At 41.8% G+C, this 17,383-nt stretch overlaps 1 protein-coding gene across 9 annotated transcripts in view; it reads left to right on the top strand.

Annotated features, from left to right (window-relative positions):
• COL13A1 (collagen type XIII alpha 1 chain) overlaps nucleotides 1-17,383 on the top strand; it is a gene marked incomplete at its 5' end in the record, with an annotated part of 173,311 nt that overhangs the window by 124,264 nt on the left and 31,664 nt on the right. For 2 of the 9 annotated variants that reach the window (XM_083441401.1, XM_083441400.1), the window contains 9 exons: nucleotides 462-488; nucleotides 1,935-1,970; nucleotides 3,612-3,674; nucleotides 4,404-4,430; nucleotides 7,388-7,432; nucleotides 11,055-11,087; nucleotides 12,931-12,957; nucleotides 13,490-13,552; nucleotides 16,760-16,813. In XM_083441401.1, coding sequence (XP_083297527.1) covers nucleotides 462-488; nucleotides 1,935-1,970; nucleotides 3,612-3,674; nucleotides 4,404-4,430; nucleotides 7,388-7,432; nucleotides 11,055-11,087; nucleotides 12,931-12,957; nucleotides 13,490-13,552; nucleotides 16,760-16,813 — 375 coding nt within the window. The remainder of the gene's footprint in view (nucleotides 1-461; nucleotides 489-1,934; nucleotides 1,971-3,611; nucleotides 3,675-4,403; nucleotides 4,431-7,387; nucleotides 7,433-11,054; nucleotides 11,088-12,930; nucleotides 12,958-13,489; nucleotides 13,553-16,759; nucleotides 16,814-17,383) is intronic. The other 7 variants (XM_083441405.1, XM_083441403.1, XM_083441406.1 and 4 more) reach the window with 5 other exon arrangements.

The following is a 17,383-nucleotide window of genomic DNA, read 5'->3' as shown; positions in this document are numbered from 1 at the left end:
TAAAGCATATCCTCCCTGCCTTAAGAATCCTGGGAACTGATTTACAGTGATTTACAGTGCTTTAATGGTGTGGCTTGTCTGCAGTCATGGGCCTAAAATGCTTTTTTTTTTTTTGCCATCCCAATAAGCTCTGTCTCTTCAAATTTGGGACCATAGCCTAGTAGTTTGGGTGTATGGAAAGATGTTTGTGAAGTATCAGCTGACATTTATTAAAATGAATAGTTCAGGGTCTATAAAGGAGAAATAATGCAAGATGGTGCATGCTTGATATAGGGCTTAGAATTCATTTACTTACTACAGAGGATAATTTCTGAATACATTATTTGAGTAATAAAAGATAAAATATATGGTGATATGGTATAAGGAGAAGTAAATGTAGTACAGACCTTAGCATATTGCCCAGTGCTGTGGGGATTTTCAGGTTTTTACTACTTCATGATGTCATATGCTTTTATCTGCAGGGCTTGCCAGGACCTCCTGGACCAAAGGTGAGTAAAGCAACTCAGAAGAAATACCAGATATAAAAATTGCCCTCTAAAATTTCAAATACTTTGTGAGTGAAATGTGAAATGCAGTGAAGTCCAGAATGTGGTTATAAACTGTGTTCTCAGGATGCTGCAAAATGGTTTAATTACAAGAGAGTTAGTCTATCATGCTTTGAGAATGAACAAGGGAAAACCCTACACACAAAAAAGTATTAGGGATCTTCTAATTAATTTGTTTATTTAAGGACCCATAACCCAGACTTGTCATGTTTAATGCATCTTAGAAGCACAGGCTCAAATCTATATATAGCAAAGGAACAAGTTCTGAATAAACCTACTGTGTATGTACCTTTGGAAGGTATAGGAAAATAAGGACAACCTGTTTGCGTTAATGTGTTAATTAGCGTGAAAATTAGTAATGCGTGAAGAGCTCATGTTCTTCCTTATCTCCACATAAGACCAGTTTTGAATCAGGCCCTACCTGATTTAAATCCAAACTAAGAACCAATTAGAAGAGGTTGGGAAGTATGCCAGGAACTAGCTAGGAAGTAAAATAATTCTTCCACACCTTTTGAACAGAGAGAAACGTAGCTTTAAAAACCTGTATATCTGTAATGAGCTCCACAGCACAATTAAGATTGGGTTGGCAGGCTCTGGAGGAGGAAGAGGAGGAAGAAGAAGAAACTGAGGAACAGGGATCTCCCCTTTCCACCCTGATTTCAGTTACTTTGGAAGAGAGAGCAGGGGTGCAGGTTCTCCCCTCTGACCTTTTTTGGGAGGGCTTTGGCCAACTGAGAGGGGAAGCTGAACAGGGAGGCATCAGTGACTGAACAGGAGGGTGCAACCTTGTCATTTAGAACCAGGCAGGGAGCAGACCAGCTTGCACCGATGGAGTGCAGCATCCCAAGCCTTTGCTTTACAAAGCTTGGCAAGAGGGGCAGGGAAACTTGTTGGGACATATTCATCGCTTCTGTCCAATTCTGAACTTCTTGCCTGCTCCTGAACTCCTTAATCCTGACTCCTGAGCACTGGGTCTGCTGCCAAACCTGCACGGTTACTTGCCTGAATAAATATCTCTTTATTAACTTCAAGGAAGAGCTTCTGTCTGAAAGTGTTGGGCGGGAGCCAGGACAATATTTTTGATAGTATAAAATTCTCTTTGCTACTGCATGCCACTACTTTTTCTACTCCGCCAAAGAGGGGCAAGTAATACCCAACATTTGGTCACACAGAGATCCCTAAAGGCTAGAATGGTCCAATATTAGAGTTAAGTGAACTGAAAAAATTGCAAGGGACATGAATACCCCACAGCTCTTCTTTGGGACTCCTGTATCTGTCTATGTCCCCCTCAGATTCTTACGTTCATGTTCATAAAGGGAAAGGGGTTTCAGTCTGAATGCAACCTAACTCAATCCTTGTTTGTGTTTTTATTTCAATTGGCATTTACAGGGGGACCCTGGAATTCAGGGGTACCATGGAAGAAAGGTATGGTTGTTGTTTTTTAGAAGCATAAGACTAGAAAATGAAATAAGCACAGCAGCGTTTGAAATGCATTAATGTAGATCTGAGCCATCTGGGAAAGTGCTGGCAAAGATACACCATCCTTGCCTTACTCATGCACACAGACACAAGCATATCCTGGTTATCACACTTTGCTCATTTCCTACCTTGAGCAACTTCGGCTGGGAGTGACGGGGCTTGAAGTAAGTGTGACTTCTTCCCCTGCAGCCATCACAACCTCTGTCATGCCCCATGGGTAAGTTCCCAATTTTTCAGGCTCTCTTGGTTGCTTATGACAGTTTCTGCCCTGAGAAACTGTAAGCCCCTGAAGATTTGACACCGTTCTGGAATAAAACTGAGTTTGAATCCACATTCACATGCAAAATGTACAAACTCTGGGTATCCTTGTTCCACCCTTGGCTGAATCTGATTAGACCCGATCCAAGCTGTCAGAGGGGCACATGAAAACCTCCTTGCACATAGAAAGCTGATGTCAGAGAGAGATTTTGATAATGTGAGCACTTTCAAAGCAGCAATTCCCCATGTATCTTCTGGGATGGTACAGTCCACTGAAACCTTTGGGTCAGCTCTTACCTACTTGCCTTATATGGCTGATCTTGCTTACCACTTTGTTGGAGTTTGTGACGCTCTTCTATTTTTACAATGAGTCCTTTTATTATGATTTCCTTGATTTATCATGCTGCAAGTTATATTGAATGTTATAAGCCTAGTAGGTTCATTTTGGTGCTAGGGTTGAGAGTCCCAGCAGTTTCCAAGAGATGGCTTCTAAATCTTGTGACTTGGGTCATGGAACTCAGGTGTTAGGTGAAACATGGGGAAAGTGTTGACTTGGTTTGGTTGGCATCCGTCTGTCTCGGGAGACAATGGTGCAGTGTGCCTTTGGGGGTGAAATCAAGCTATTGGAACGTTATAGTGCAGGGGTCTGCAACCCGCGGCTCCGGAGCCGCATGTGGCTCTTTTACACCTTTGCTGTGGCTCCGGGGCGGATACTAGCGAGGGGAGGAGGTGCAATGTGCGCCCCGACACTCCCCACTGTGGCGGGCGCTGTACTGGCTGTGACATCACATGGGGGCGGTGCGTGCGTTAGTCACACCCCGTTCCGACGTCACCTTCCCGCCCGCCCGCTACATTGTAAGGGGCATGTATGCTGGTCACTGTTTTGAAGGGGAGTGAAGAACACACACACAAAAAAAGGTAACTTGTTAATTTAACGTTTATTTCTACGAGGAGGAGTAATTCTGAGGGGTCAAACAAAGAAATAATAAAAAAGTGACAAAAAAGTTATTTTTATAATGACGAGTTTTGCGGCTCCCAGTTGTTTGTTTCTTCGGAAACGGGTCCAAGTGGCTCTTTTTGTCTTAAAGGTTGCAGACCCCTGTTATAGTGCCTGCTGTGGCTGTAGATACTGATACAGGAGAGGTATGTTTTGTTGTTGCTTTTTTGAATACCTTCCTGTATTAATCCAGGCAGAACAGCAAGGGTGTCATCCTGAGATTACTGTCCACCACTTCTTTAATAATATTTCTTCTTAGCCAGAAAACTTGACTTTTTCTGACCCTTATCTGTACCTATTCCTTCCTGTCTTTCCTTGTATCTTTTCCCCAGGGTGAGGTGGGTGAGGCTGGCTTACCTGGCACCCCTGGCCTTCCTGGTCCTTCTGGCCCAAAGGTAACTTTTGCATTGCATCAACAACTTCCCATGTCCCAAATTCAACCGATTGCTACTTCACTGTGTTACAACAGGGATGTTCATATGAACATCCCATACATTGACAAGAGGAGTGGTGTTGCACCCAGAGTATATTCTGCGCACATGTGTGGCTTAAGGCAAATATTTTTCCCCAGTCTTGACCTGAAGGTTTAGTGACCCATTGTGATGGGTAGTAGGTACACTCCCCCCCCCCGCCTCACTTTTGCTAGGGCAGGTGAAAACACCACTCTTTGGCCAGGAATTTCTAATTCCTGCTGCAGAGGCTTTCTCCCATTAATTAGTGGTGAGAGAAATGTATTTTGCAGTGCTTTCTCCTATTCGGATCTCATATGTTCTAGAATTGAATCCTGGCATTGAAAACAGATGCTATGGCTGGGTTCTAGCCCAAACGATGCTCTGTGCTCTTGTTTCTGGTCAAAGAAAGTTGCTTGGTTTTATAGTGCTTGAAAAACCTGTGGAGCCAGAGACAATAGAAGAAGGGGGAAATGTATGTGTACACTGTGCGCTCTGTAATACCATCTTAAATATTTTTGTCTACCTACAACCTACATAGTTTTCAAGTGTGTTACCCTTCATTTCTCATCCATTTCTCAATGCAGCTCATTTTCCCTAATTTCTTATTTCTGCCTGTCCTCCCCCTCTTTTTCTACCCCCCCCATTTTCTTCTCTATGTTTTCCTTTGCACAGGGTGAAAAGGGGGAGCCTAGCATGAAGGTAGGCATGGTGTCAATCTGGTATGGGAATTGTTACTCAGAACAATGTATTGTTATAAAAATCTTGACCCAAGACAGACCTGTGGCCTATTTAATAGCATATCCATCTGTGTTGTGATTAACCACTAGCAGACTTCCATGTCCTGGCTCCACTAGGCACACACAGAGAGACACGGTGAAATCTATCTTTATGAGTTTGGTGGAATTTGACTCTTTGCAAAGGCATTTCTTTGACTACTCAAACTGGCTGATGATTTCTTGCCCTTCTGTATCTTGTGAGACGGGTTGGGGTTTCTTCACAATGTCTGGTTAGCTGACACATCAAACCCACTCTAAAATCAGCAGATCCTGATGTTGAGGTTTGGCATGCTCCTTTCTTTTCTTCTGATGCTCAGGGCCCTTTTAAGAGAGGCTAACATGATTTCATGCCCATATGTTATCTATTTGATTAAAATGTATATTGAGCCTATAAATTTTGAATATATCCCTGTGTTTTTAAAAAAAAGGTATTACAACTTTGGCCAAGATCCACAAAAGACAAGGCAAACTATAACAGGCTGTATGATTTAAATGTCTTCGGGGCTGGTTCTAGCTCAGTTGGTTAGTATGATGCTGATAACACCAAGGTTGCAGGTTCAATCCCCGTATGGGAGAGCTGCATTTTCCTGCATTGCAGGGGGTTGGTTAAGATGATCCTCAGGGTCCCTTCCAACTCTACAATTACACACTACTTCGTGTGTGTAAACTCATCTAAAAATGTCTATTTGGATAGCTTGTCTTTTCAATGTACCTGCTACAACTTACTGAGACAAATTTGATTTATTAATGTATTTATATGCTGCCCACTCACATACAATATCAAGACGGTGCAAAACAAGATATGCTAATACAGTTGGCTTCCCAGCAAATGTATCAAGGTAATTTAATGGTCATAGCCTCCCTATTTTTTAAGTACAGAAGCTCCATTCTTCCCTTATTCCTTACTGTTCATGAGTAAGAGAAATACATGCACTAAGGTACTAATAGGAAAGAAAACTTGACATCCGTCACCTACTGTGCAGAAAGGCAGCCCCTTATAAACTGCTGCCCTAGGCTGCTCCCTAGACTGACTTCATAGTAGGTTGCAATGAGTCTGCTTTCAAAGACACCACAGTTATTCACATGTTGTGTCTGTCATTACCCAACAGCAAGTTGCTTATTAAGAGGAAGGTGGGTAATCATTAGCAACTAATATCAGTGCTAACTAGCATATCACAATGATGTTCTCCACACCTACCTAGAGGCTGCCTCCTGATTTTCCAGGCAGCTGAAAAAAACATACACATTCTCCAAGGTGAAAGGGATTATACATCAAGAGTTTCACAACCTGTCTGTGAGCACAGCCAGATCATTAAACCCTGGAGATCTGGAGATCTTCTTAATCCAGGTTTTCCAATTGGATTGTGATGAGAAGGAAGCGTCAATTTCATGGTTAAGAAAAATCAAAGCTCCATGAAACTTGTAGTTTAAAGAGGAAACCAGCAGGAGACTGTCCTGGTGGGAAGAAATGAACAGCATTTTGTCTCTTCCTCCCCCCCCCCCAAACAGCCCACCCTCAAGCTTTGAATTGAGATCCTGGGCTGCCCTCTGCTGGTTTGTTAGAAGCAGAAACAAATTACAGTACGTTGTTTCATGTTAGCTTTAGTGAACATCAAAACTGTTCTCCCATTTTTGGCACTTGTGAACACATATGTTTGGTTTATATACTGTTCAGATCCCTTTTATCTATCTATCTATATCTATATCTATCTATCTATCTATCTATCATCTATCTATCGTCTGTCTGTCTGTCTGTCTATTTATTTCCTGGTGTCATGCGTATATGCGGTCGCGTGTGAGTTGATCACACATAAGTCGGGGGTGTGCGCCTGTATATATTAGTGAAAATGACATTCAAAGATGCATTCTGCATTTTTGAAATTGCTTGCAAAAATGTGTATATTTGGAAAAATTGTAAACAGAAATGTGTTTATTAAGAGAAATTAGCATGTAAATGTACTCAGATTTTCATGAGAAGGTTTTTTAAAAAATAGAATACTGATGTGGAAATGTGGTGAATTGAAGTTAAGTTTGGGGAAATGAGGAACTGGGAGTAACTAAAATTGTCACAATCATCCATCCATAGTCCAGAGAGACACTCATGTCTATATGTTACACACAACAAGGAAGTGTCATCCAAAACTCCAGCATCACTGAATCGTACTGCCTCTCTCCTCCTATAGTATTTAGGCTCACTTGCTCCATGTGGTCCATTGTACGTCATCCCATTTCTGCAGTCATTATGTGGTAGGAAAACACATGATATGATGACGCCAGGGTAAATGATCGCTTGCATTGCTGGGGAGAATTTGACACACTACCCATACAACAAAAGAGTTGATCTGTGTTTTGGACACCATGCAGAGAAGTTGTTTTCAGATGTAATAAAGTCAGCACAGTGAAGTTCTGTATTTTCTGGGAAGGTAGTTAACATCAGCCAGTTGAAGTGACATCGAAAAGGTCATAAGTCAATCCCTACGCCTATGGCGTTTTAGCATAATATCTCTGCAACACTACTTAACACCACAAGCCATGAGCTGCACTGATTATTTATTTGCTGGCACAACCAGTCTCTAGTTTGATTCTAGCATTACGTTTTGACATTTTCCCCATGCGAAAGATGGAGAAAACCATGTTCTTATCATGATAACTTTAGCACTTCAAAGGTTTAATACTAAATTCAGGATTTACTAATTATATTGTAAGAAATTATCACAGCAATGCTTGACTTCTACTCTGAAGCGTCAGAGTGTCTTGAGATCTTATGGAATACAGTTTTCTCCAGTTTCAGTGGTTACCAACAAAGGTCATTTGGGAACCTATGTTTTCCCCTCACTCTTCCATCTTCATTATCTTTATCTTGTTTTTTTCCTATTCCAGGGGGAGAGGGGCATGCCAGGGCTACCAGGAAAACAAGGAGTTCAGGTATTCTGCAAGGAATGGAGTCTGACTTATCCAACCACCCTTACCCATACCTCTCAACTGACCCTGAGTCTCAGAGATTACACCAATTACCTTTAACATTCTTTACATGTATTCTGTACATGTATTTCCTACTCTTAAAATTCAAAAAGCTCGAAGTCCGATTTAGCAAAAGGAAGAAGAACCAGGAAGAAATGTTTTGCTGAACAAATGGCATGCCTGTTCCTCAACAGTTTTCCCATTGTGGAAAGAAGTGAAGTGAAATGGGTGCCTTAAGATACCCACTGCAATGAGTGTGTGGTCCACTAAACCAATCTGTGCTTCATTTGCACCACGGAAACAGAGAGCATAAATTTGACTGATTTGCCATTGGATCAAGGTTCAAATGTTTATTACTTTCAGAGGAGTGGAGAAGATTCCACTTGAGTATGTGCTTAGTTTTAAATTCATAGCTGCAATTCAGATTAAACTCCAGTGCACATATTGTAGGTCAGAATAACCCTTATGTAAAGGATTCCGGAATTGCATTCATTTACATGTTAAAGGACTGACATGCCATCTCTTCAATCAAATCCACCCTCCCAATATATATTTATCCCCTTCATGTCTCTAGCCCATAGTTACTAAACATTACTCACATCTGATGCATTTCTGAATGTTTCTTTCACCTGTTATTACATAGAATCCCTGATTTCCATCTTCTGTCCTTGTGTTTTTTAGCTATGCCCCTGATTTCTGTTTCAGAAAGTTGAGAGGTATGATCCTTCTCCCTCTTCTTCCATCCCCATCTGCTTCACACCTTTCAATGTTTGAACCTGTTTGCCCTTCTTGGTTTATGATTTAAATCTGCTTCTCCAAGCAAGTCTCTTTGTTGTTCATCTATTGCACTAAACTCTCCAAACCCTCATTATTCTATGTCTAACAATAAATATTTCCATCCATTCCCACTTCTTTCCCTAGGACCACTTGCTCTTGTAATCAAATGCTCTCATTGAAGAGCCTAACAGATACTAATATGTAGAATGTGCCCACCTCCTTTATTTAGCCAATAAGCACTCATCTCAAGGTTCATCTGCACTGCAATTTTTGTCTAGGAAATTCTTACCACTTGATATCTTTCCCAAAGGCTTCCAGTATCTTTCTTTCCCTGCCCAGGTGTTACATATTGGCCGCTTTGATGAGCTTGCTCCCCATTAGCATCATTTCCAGTCATTAATAGGGAGCAGTCAAATACAGTGGTCTACACTGGGCATTATTTTTGCCATAAAAATGCTACTGAACGTGGCCTCATCATGGTGACTGGTCCTTCTTCCTGCTGAAACACTTGTAAGTGTATTTCAAATGGATTGAGCCATTACATTCTGCATATCCATGGCCATCTTGAGGCCATTGGGAAGGATATGTGGAGACACAAGGTAACAGCCTTTATAGGTGTACTTCCCAACTTTGGCTGTGTTCACATGTGATGCTAAACCACAGTTTATGTTACAAAACTGAGTTGCAGTGAGCCTTTGGCTTGTTCCCTCCTTCTCTGGCAAAACCATGAAGAGGAGTTAATAAGTTTTTGTTTCCTTATTTGACTAACTGCAGCTTGTTATGATGTTCAAACCTGGGCAGACTTCAGATACTCTTAAATATGGTTTGCTAAAACAAGTCAGCTTCAGACTGTGACTTATAAATCTGGCTTGTTTGAGTAGATTGTAGCTATGATTAACCACAGTTTAGGGTTGCACAGAATGAACAGCTGTGGTTAATATAAAATGGAAGCAGAAGATTCTAGCCTTCCTGCAGCTATGCCAAAAGAGGAGAGGAGAAGAGAAGTGAATGCAAGAGTCCTAGGCTCATTGTGGCTTGTCCTCATAATGTTAAGACATAGTTTAGCATTACATGCTGATGGAGCCATTATAGACAGAGCTGGGGTCCCTTATCATAGGGAGGCCATTTTCTGTAGTATCCCTTTCAGCAGCCTAAATATATTCTTCAGGCTTCACAAAGAATCACCCAAGTTTGATTCAGATGAACAGCCAAAATAGCTAAGTCATCAAAGGACAAAAAAATATTTGTGGACTGTTCTTTTAAATGCACTGACATAATGCAGATACTGTAGCTGACAATCTCCTGGATAATGTGTGAAGTCATATGTAAAAATAACCAGTTGTTTCTTGTGTGGTGCCTTTACCACCTCAACAGTTTGCCTGAATCCAACTGCAAAGCAAAGGTTAAGTAACTGGTAGAGATATGAGGACAAAACCAATCACTCATTTGTCACATGTTATACAAAATATCCTGCATATGTGAGGAATTATTTCTTTTCCTGCCATTCAAAGTACAAAGATCTGCTGACAGATCCCGTGGCTATATAGCATTCTTGCTACATTTCATTTCATTCCTCCACCTTAATGTCCCATTACTAATATTCACATTTTCCCTCAGTCATAAAATAATACTAGATATGCACAATTGCATCCATGAGACCATAAACTGTTCAGTAAAGTTGATGGTGAAAACCTTAAGATTATGAAACAGCCAAGGTTTGGTTTCTGCTAAAAGCAATAGCACAGCTTCTCTTTAAAAACAATAGCAAGATGCATTGATAAGTGTAGAGGAACTGTGGAACACTCCTGTCTAGACCCAAGTCTTAAAACCTCCGCCCTCAGGAAATTCTTTCCACATTGATTTGTCTGTGGAAGGACCCCATTGCATGTGTTGAGGAACCCCTTTGTGGTACCGAACAATCTGTAGTGATTTCTAGGGTGCCCTCTCAGCACAAACAGTGCCCCAGCCAAGCACATGTGGACCAGTGATGTGCTCCACAATGCACCTAGCACTCCCTGCAACCAAACATTGCAGGAGATGGTAATGGAAGGCAAACTGTGCTTGAGAGAAGTTTGTCTGCCAATACTGAATTCCTCATTGAGGAATCCCTTAGGGCCAAGCCAGAGGTGACAGCAGCAGACCTTTCTCTTCCTCTTCCTCTCTCCCCCTCCCCACCCCGCCTTTCTCTTTCTCTCTTTGAACTAAAAGAGGAACACAGGTGTGGATTTAGGTTTAGAAAATTTGCTCCTAACTGCAGCTTATCTCCCAGCAGTGTGCCCCTTTAGGTCAGAGGTGGGGAATTTGCAGTCCTACGGGAGTTATGAGATTCTGCTCATCCCAGCCGGCATGGGCAACAGTCAGGGCTAAAGGGAGCTGTAGTCCAAAAACAGCTGGAGATCCAGGTTTGGGGAACATTGAGCTGGATGGACCAGTGATCTGTCTCAGTATCAGGGAGCTTCCTGTGCTCTTGTGTGTTGATGCTTTTGTTATCTGTGCTCTGGCATCAGAAAAGCCTTTGCAGGGAGAAGCTAGAGGGAAGTAAGCAGCGGGTTTGGTAAGGGATTCATTCACACACACACCCTTTTTCTATGAAAAATCAGATGCACCCAACACGCCCTGTGCTGCTGTCACATCTAGTTTGGCCCTAGTAATCTTCCAAGGCTGTTGGCTTCTATTTTACATTACCTTAGGTGTGCTTTGCCCCCTCCCCATGAAAAAAAAGAGAAACTTTCTGAAACTTTCTCTCTTGAGCAAACACCTTTTTTCACCATCTATCACAGTATCCCTGTCTTTCCTTTTTCTCTGTCAGGGGGATCCTGGAATTGCGGTGGCAGGCATGAAGGTTAGTTTTCAAGTGCTAACCTCTCGGGGGGGGGGGGGGCTGTAGAGCACTCTTAGGAGATGAAAACAGAGGTGTGCTCTCAACTTAGCATCAAATAGTGGGGAGCAGAGAACTGAAAAGCAAAGCTCAGCCCTGAGATTAGAGCTGCTGTTTTAATAAAAAGCATTTTTAAAAAAGAATTATCCTTAATACTACTTACTTTTTTGCCAGTTCAACTGCTAAATTTTGGGGTTTTATTGCACTCCGAAACATCACTTCTAGTGTTTTGTAATGTAGTAGAGATTATAATCCACTGGAGAGATCATATGAGTAGAAAGTTCCTTCATAGTAAAAAAAACACCAAAGTGACACTTAGTCAAAAGTGCAAATGTTTAAGATAATGTCTGGTAGTTCATAAGGAAGTTTATAATGTGCATCCATCAGATTAATTAAATAGCCACAATGGCAGATTCTCATATCATGCACTGTTGATGTGCCAGCAAACCAGTGCTTAGAGTGGTGTACAAAAATATAGTACCACAACCCACATGAGATGCTGGTGTTACAGAGACATTATAACACTGTTGCAAACAGAAACACAGACCAGAGTGATTTCTTTTAAATGATCATAATATAACTTTTCTCGCAGACTAGTATGGAATCTAAACACATATAAAAAAACGCTGTGAAATGCTTTTTTAAAAAAATGTTTGAAAAGAATATTGAATTTGCCATAGCTCACCATTGCCATCTAATGCCACATTTGTATAATGCACTTTACAACACACATTTTATTTGCAGCTGTATAGCTGAGTCCGAGGCACTTGCCTTATCAGAGTAATTTTATAGCGCTACCAAAATTCCTTTTAAAAGGTAGGATATGTGCAGAGGGTGGAATGTTATATTTGTACTCTGCACTGAAGCAAATGGGACTTCCTCCTCCCTGGGAATTCTGTTGGCGAGGGCTGGGCCACCCAGAGCTCATCCACACTTCCATTTGTCCCATGATTTCTAGACACAGGTCTGAGAAGTTTTTTTCTTGTCCTGCCGCTTTCTCCAGGAAAATCTGCGGGTTTTTGTTGAATCAGAACAAATGGTATTTGGGTTTTCTGCAGATTGATGTTGGTTCCAATTCAGCAGTAAAGCACAGGTTTTCTCAGGGAAAGTGGTGGTACAGAAGAAAAACCTCTTGGACCAAGAAATCATGGGATGAAGGGAAGTGTGGTTGAGCCAGCCGTGTCATTACCAGAGTTTCTCCAAGAGCAACACGTTATTGTGCTCCATTCACTTCCATGGGAGAATGTAAAGAAGGGCACTATGGCTCTGATGGCCCAAATCAACATTGCTCCTATCTGCATAGTAATGGTTCTCTTTTTCCAAAGTTGCCTCCTTAGGACAATATTTGCAGGGCAAAATCTGCAAGCGAGGGAAGACTTCAAATCCTTTCCCATCTACTGATTCTCCCCAGAAAATAGCCCTGACTGGCATTTGCATTAGAAGGAAAACATCAGAACTCAGTGTTTTCTTCATTAGTTCCACCCTCAAACTTGAATATTAACAACTCTTGCCCATCTGTATTTCTGCAGATTCCATTTTTGAGTCTTGAAATAAAATACTTTTGGTCCGTTTAAAGCTGGATAGAAAGTTGCATGAGTGAATTTCACATCAGTACACAGCTGTGTGAGACCTAGTGAAACCCATTAGACAGACGTAAATGCAAATTGAAATAAAGTTAAAGTGGGGCTTTGGCATGAGGTCTTCTTCAAAGAATGGTCACCTACTCTGCCTGTTAGTGCTGGAAGTAAAAGAATCACCCCTCTCCTCTCTTCTTCTCTGTTTGTTTTTCCATCTTTTCCTAATGCAGGGTGAGCCAGGGATTCCAGGAGCAAAGGTATTGCACTTAAAGAAACGTCTGTTCTTAGTCTGCTTTGTCTATGTTTTATTTTAAGTCTCTTAAGGAGATCTGGTGTTATAATCAGGATGTGAGTATGTGAATACTTTGGTCAGTAGAGATGTTCCCTATTTTCCTCTCCCCTCCCCAGCAGGAGACAAGTGAAATTTTACCACGGTCTGTAGAAGTTTCTATCTATCTATCTATCTATCTATCTATCTATCTATCTATGGAGCTACTATATCTTAGCTCTAGATCTCCTCCCCAAGCTTCAATAGAAGGGCACCAATAATGACCTACTTTACAGGGTTGTTGTGTAGATTACTGAGATTAGGTGTGTGGAGTGTTTTCACCACTTTAAAACTCTATATAAATCCTACTGATGTTGTTGCTATCAGCAACAAAAGTAGAAGTTTTAGCAAGTTTGCTATTTCTTTTAGGTGTTTCGGGGTTTGGCTATGTTGAGACTACCAGTCAAGCGTAACAGACATAATTCTCTGCCTCCCTTTTCTTACCCATCCTCCAAATAAAGGGAGACCGTGGAGTTGCAGGGAAGATGGGCCCCCCAGGTTTGCCAGGGAAAAGGGGGCAGAGGGTAGGACATTGTCAAATGCTTGAGCTTGGTTTGCTTATTTGTCTTGTCCTTCCCCCAAACCTTGACCAGGTTGCTTTGAGCTGCATTTTCATGCTTGCCAAAGAATGCTTTTATCCTATTTCTTACAAGTGTGGAGTGTGCTGTGTATGCCCAAAACTAAACCCAGAATTTGAAGCACCCCTGTTCAGAATACTCAAACATTAGCAGTCTTCTGAAAGAGATATGTTTATATATTGTGTCTGCTTTCACCCTCGGAATAACAAACAGGATAAGTATTGTGATGGGAGGACAGAACGATTTGGATGTATGCTGGGATGCCGGTTTATAAGAGGATGCAATTGCTGCTGACTTTGAAGATAGCAAAATCCATGCAACTGATTAGTATTAGCTCTGGCTGCAGCTTATTAACTCTTCACATTTCCCAACTTAATTTGAAAATGAAGCACTCCATTTAATGCCTTGTGTGCACTTTGAAATATAAGTGAGCTCAACTTCTTCACTGCAGATCCAGATAGTACATGAAAAAGGCCCTCTGAGTAAACAATTTCCATCTGTACTCAAAAGTGTTATTGCGATGTCCATTTGGACCACTGCATATGCGTACCATGCAGACACAGAAAGCAGTTATATCTAGAGCAGAAGTTGGCATCCTGAGAATCTCAGCTGTTGTGATTTAACTTTGAAGGCTGTCTTGGTTGTAGAAAACAGTTGGAAAGGAAAGTCAGACAGAGCTTTCAGTGGTCAGATAATCAGGTTTGCTCCACGCAGCTCTCAGTACTTCATTCTGCCCTACCACTTGGCTCATTCTTCCTCAATCTCTGTGCCCCCCCTTCTGTTTCCCTTCCTTCCAAAGGCCTATTGCCATAAAAAGAACTGCCCTTGTTAACTCTCAGACCTGCTTTATACATCATGCTTGCACATGCAATATTAGTGATGCCCTTCCCATTAAGCAATGTGTCGCTCATATGGTTCATACCCATGTGATCCAGCCGTCAAGCAGAAATTTACAAAAATGGGCTCTCACTGGGGTACATGGAATGGATTCAGAATAAATGGTCTCAAGATAGCCTTCCGTACAGCTGGTGCTATTATAAATCAGTGTGATCAATATGATTTAAATCATGTTTCCTATTTTGAAATCCAGACATTTCTTGAGCAAAAATGCATTCTGGCCAGCTTAGATAATTAGAACAGACTGGGTTGCATTTCCCTAAGGATGGGGTTACGGTTTCTGGAGTTCACAGTCTGGTGCTGCTGATTGATGAAGCACTGTCACTGGAACTGGTAGATCGGCTGCAACCCCTGCTAGATTGTCCAGCCACAATTATTGGTGCTCTGGTAACATTTAGTGTGGACTCATGAAATGCACTCTGTATTATATATCCTTTGAAGACCTTGGAAACTTCCATTAGTACAAAACACAGCAGCTACAGTGTATTAGCTATAGAGACTGCATCTCACCAGTTCTTAAATAACTATAATAATTGCTGGTTCCTTTCCAGGCACATTTGAAAGTGCTGGCTATTGCCTGGATAACTTGGGGTCTGTTACTTAAAGGACTACTCTCTCCCACTTGATTCTACCCAAAATGCAAGGTCTTCCCTCAAGGCCTTTGTTTGGATCCCACAACCATCTGACCTTGTATTTACAATGTCTTTATTGGACTAGCTACCCCACCACTCATTATAAAGTGCTTTTGGCAGCAATTTCCTTTCCTTATTTTCCCATGCATTTCGGTGTGTTGAATAGCTGATTTAAATTGCAGTTGGATGTCTGCTTTGGTTTTTTGGGGATGGATGCTGCTGTTTCTGTGTTTTGCATTGTTTTGATGGTGAATTTTTGTGTTGTTTTTGTTTGTTCTTTTAACTGCACACTGCCTTTGGGGCATAAGCCAAAGGTGGCTCATAAAAAGATCAAAATGAATTTGTTTGCAACTGAATGCTGCTTTTATGTATTGCAAAGGCACAGCTCAAAATGTTTGGCCATTCAGCCCACAGACCCTTTTGTACTATGGAGTGATCTCTCCTTATAGCTGAAGCATCAGCGGTGTAGTTAGCCACTAGGACACCTGGGGCGGCGTGCATGCCCTGCACCCAGGGGCAAGGGAAGCCACCCACTGGGTGGGGTTTAGCCAGGGCAGCTGAGGGGGAGGCAGCAGGTGGCTGCAAGCTCCACACTGCTGTTTCGACACTGCGGAGCCTGCAGATGCATGAGCCACCGTGTCATTCCCAGGAGAAATGTATGGTTTGGGCACCCCCACGGTGTGGCACCCAGTGGCGCCCCTGTCCCCCCCCCCCCATCTATGCCTCTGTGAAGCATGCACACCTGCACAGAAACTTGGCAAAATCACTGAGGGCTCATCCACACTTCCGCTTGTCCCATGTCTAGAAAGTATGGTTCAAGTGGTTTCCCCGCTCCTTTTCCAGGGAAAATTTGCTCTTTAGCTCTAAGTTGAGCGAACGTCAATCTGGAAATTGCTTGTTGAATTGCTCGTTAGCTCAAAGTGGGATAAGAGGAAGTGTGCTAACCTTGGGTTGCAACAGGTGGCCAGAACTTTCCTGAAACTAGGGATGATAATGGTGTTTCTGTGTTAGATAACTGAAATGGGAACATCCATATTGTTTGTTTTATCAAGCTTAGGTACTTGGGGATAGCACAAGGGTATAAAGCCATCCATACGGGCACTGTAGATGGATGATCTTGGACATATACAGGATTGCATCACCTTGATTCTGGTACCTGTGACGCACCTGCCAGTTCCTGGCCCCCAATATCAAACCTTCAGATAAATGATTGCTCTGTGAAGATGGTTTCTTCACAAGATGTTTGTGAAATGCAGCCTTTCAAAACTGGAAAGTTCATTAGATGGTGATTAGTTTTGAGAGATTGTTTCATTTTAAACCATGTTCTTTGAAAGAGAGAAACTTCTTGTAGCCGGAATTTTTTTAAAAAAAGAAAACCAACCCGTGTGTGTGTGTGTGTGTGTGTGTGTAAAAGAAAATGGACACATGGCCATGCTGTGATATAGAATCAAAAGGCAAATGATGGTTCTTCAGAAAGAAAACTAGCAAAGGAACAGGAACAAAGCTGTAGACATACTTGCCATGTTGTGTCCATTGATAGATTTACCGCCATTCAGCTGATCCTAGTGCAGATTAAACCAATAATTGCAGCAGGTATCCAACCATGTGTCTATTTCACCAACAGGGCGAGAAAGGAAAACCTGGTGATCCGGGACCTCCTGGAACCATAGGACAAAAGGTTTGTTTTGTTACCTGGGAAGGTGATGTGGTACCAGGTATATTTTCTTTATTTGCTTGCACAGAAACATTCAGGGAACAGGGCACCTCCAAGTATGCATCTATATGCTTCCATAAAAACAGCAAATAATCTGACTGGAAAAAAATATTTCACTGGACAGATCTTTGTACATTTGGTTTTTTTAAACGTTTATAGGCCGCACTTTCATATGAAATATCCACAAGGCGGTATACAGACTGAAAACGCACTATTATAGTAAAAATGTCAACACATCAGTGATAGCTGGTTGGCAAAGGATTTCAGAACTGAAAGACCTGTTTGAATAATTCAGTGGTTGTTTTTTTCAGAAGATGCCTAAAAGCAAACTTCTACAGTGGTACCTCAGTTTAAGAACAGTACCTCAGTTTACGAACTCTGCAAAACCGGAAGTAGTGTCCCTTGTTTGCAAACTTTACCTCAGTCTAAGAACGGAAGCCGAACGGTGGAAGGGCTCATTAGGGAAAGTGCGCCTCAGTTTAAGAATGGTTTCTGTTTAAGAACGGACTTCCAGATTGGATTAAGTTTGTAAAC

The sequence above is a fragment of the Podarcis tiliguerta genome (assembly GCF_965153285.1).
Source record: "Podarcis tiliguerta genome assembly, chromosome: 5".
Classification (NCBI taxonomy): domain Eukaryota; kingdom Metazoa; phylum Chordata; class Lepidosauria; order Squamata; family Lacertidae; genus Podarcis; species Podarcis tiliguerta.
Note: the sequence above shows the minus strand (reverse complement) of the source record. Positions and strands in the feature narration are given on the sequence as shown.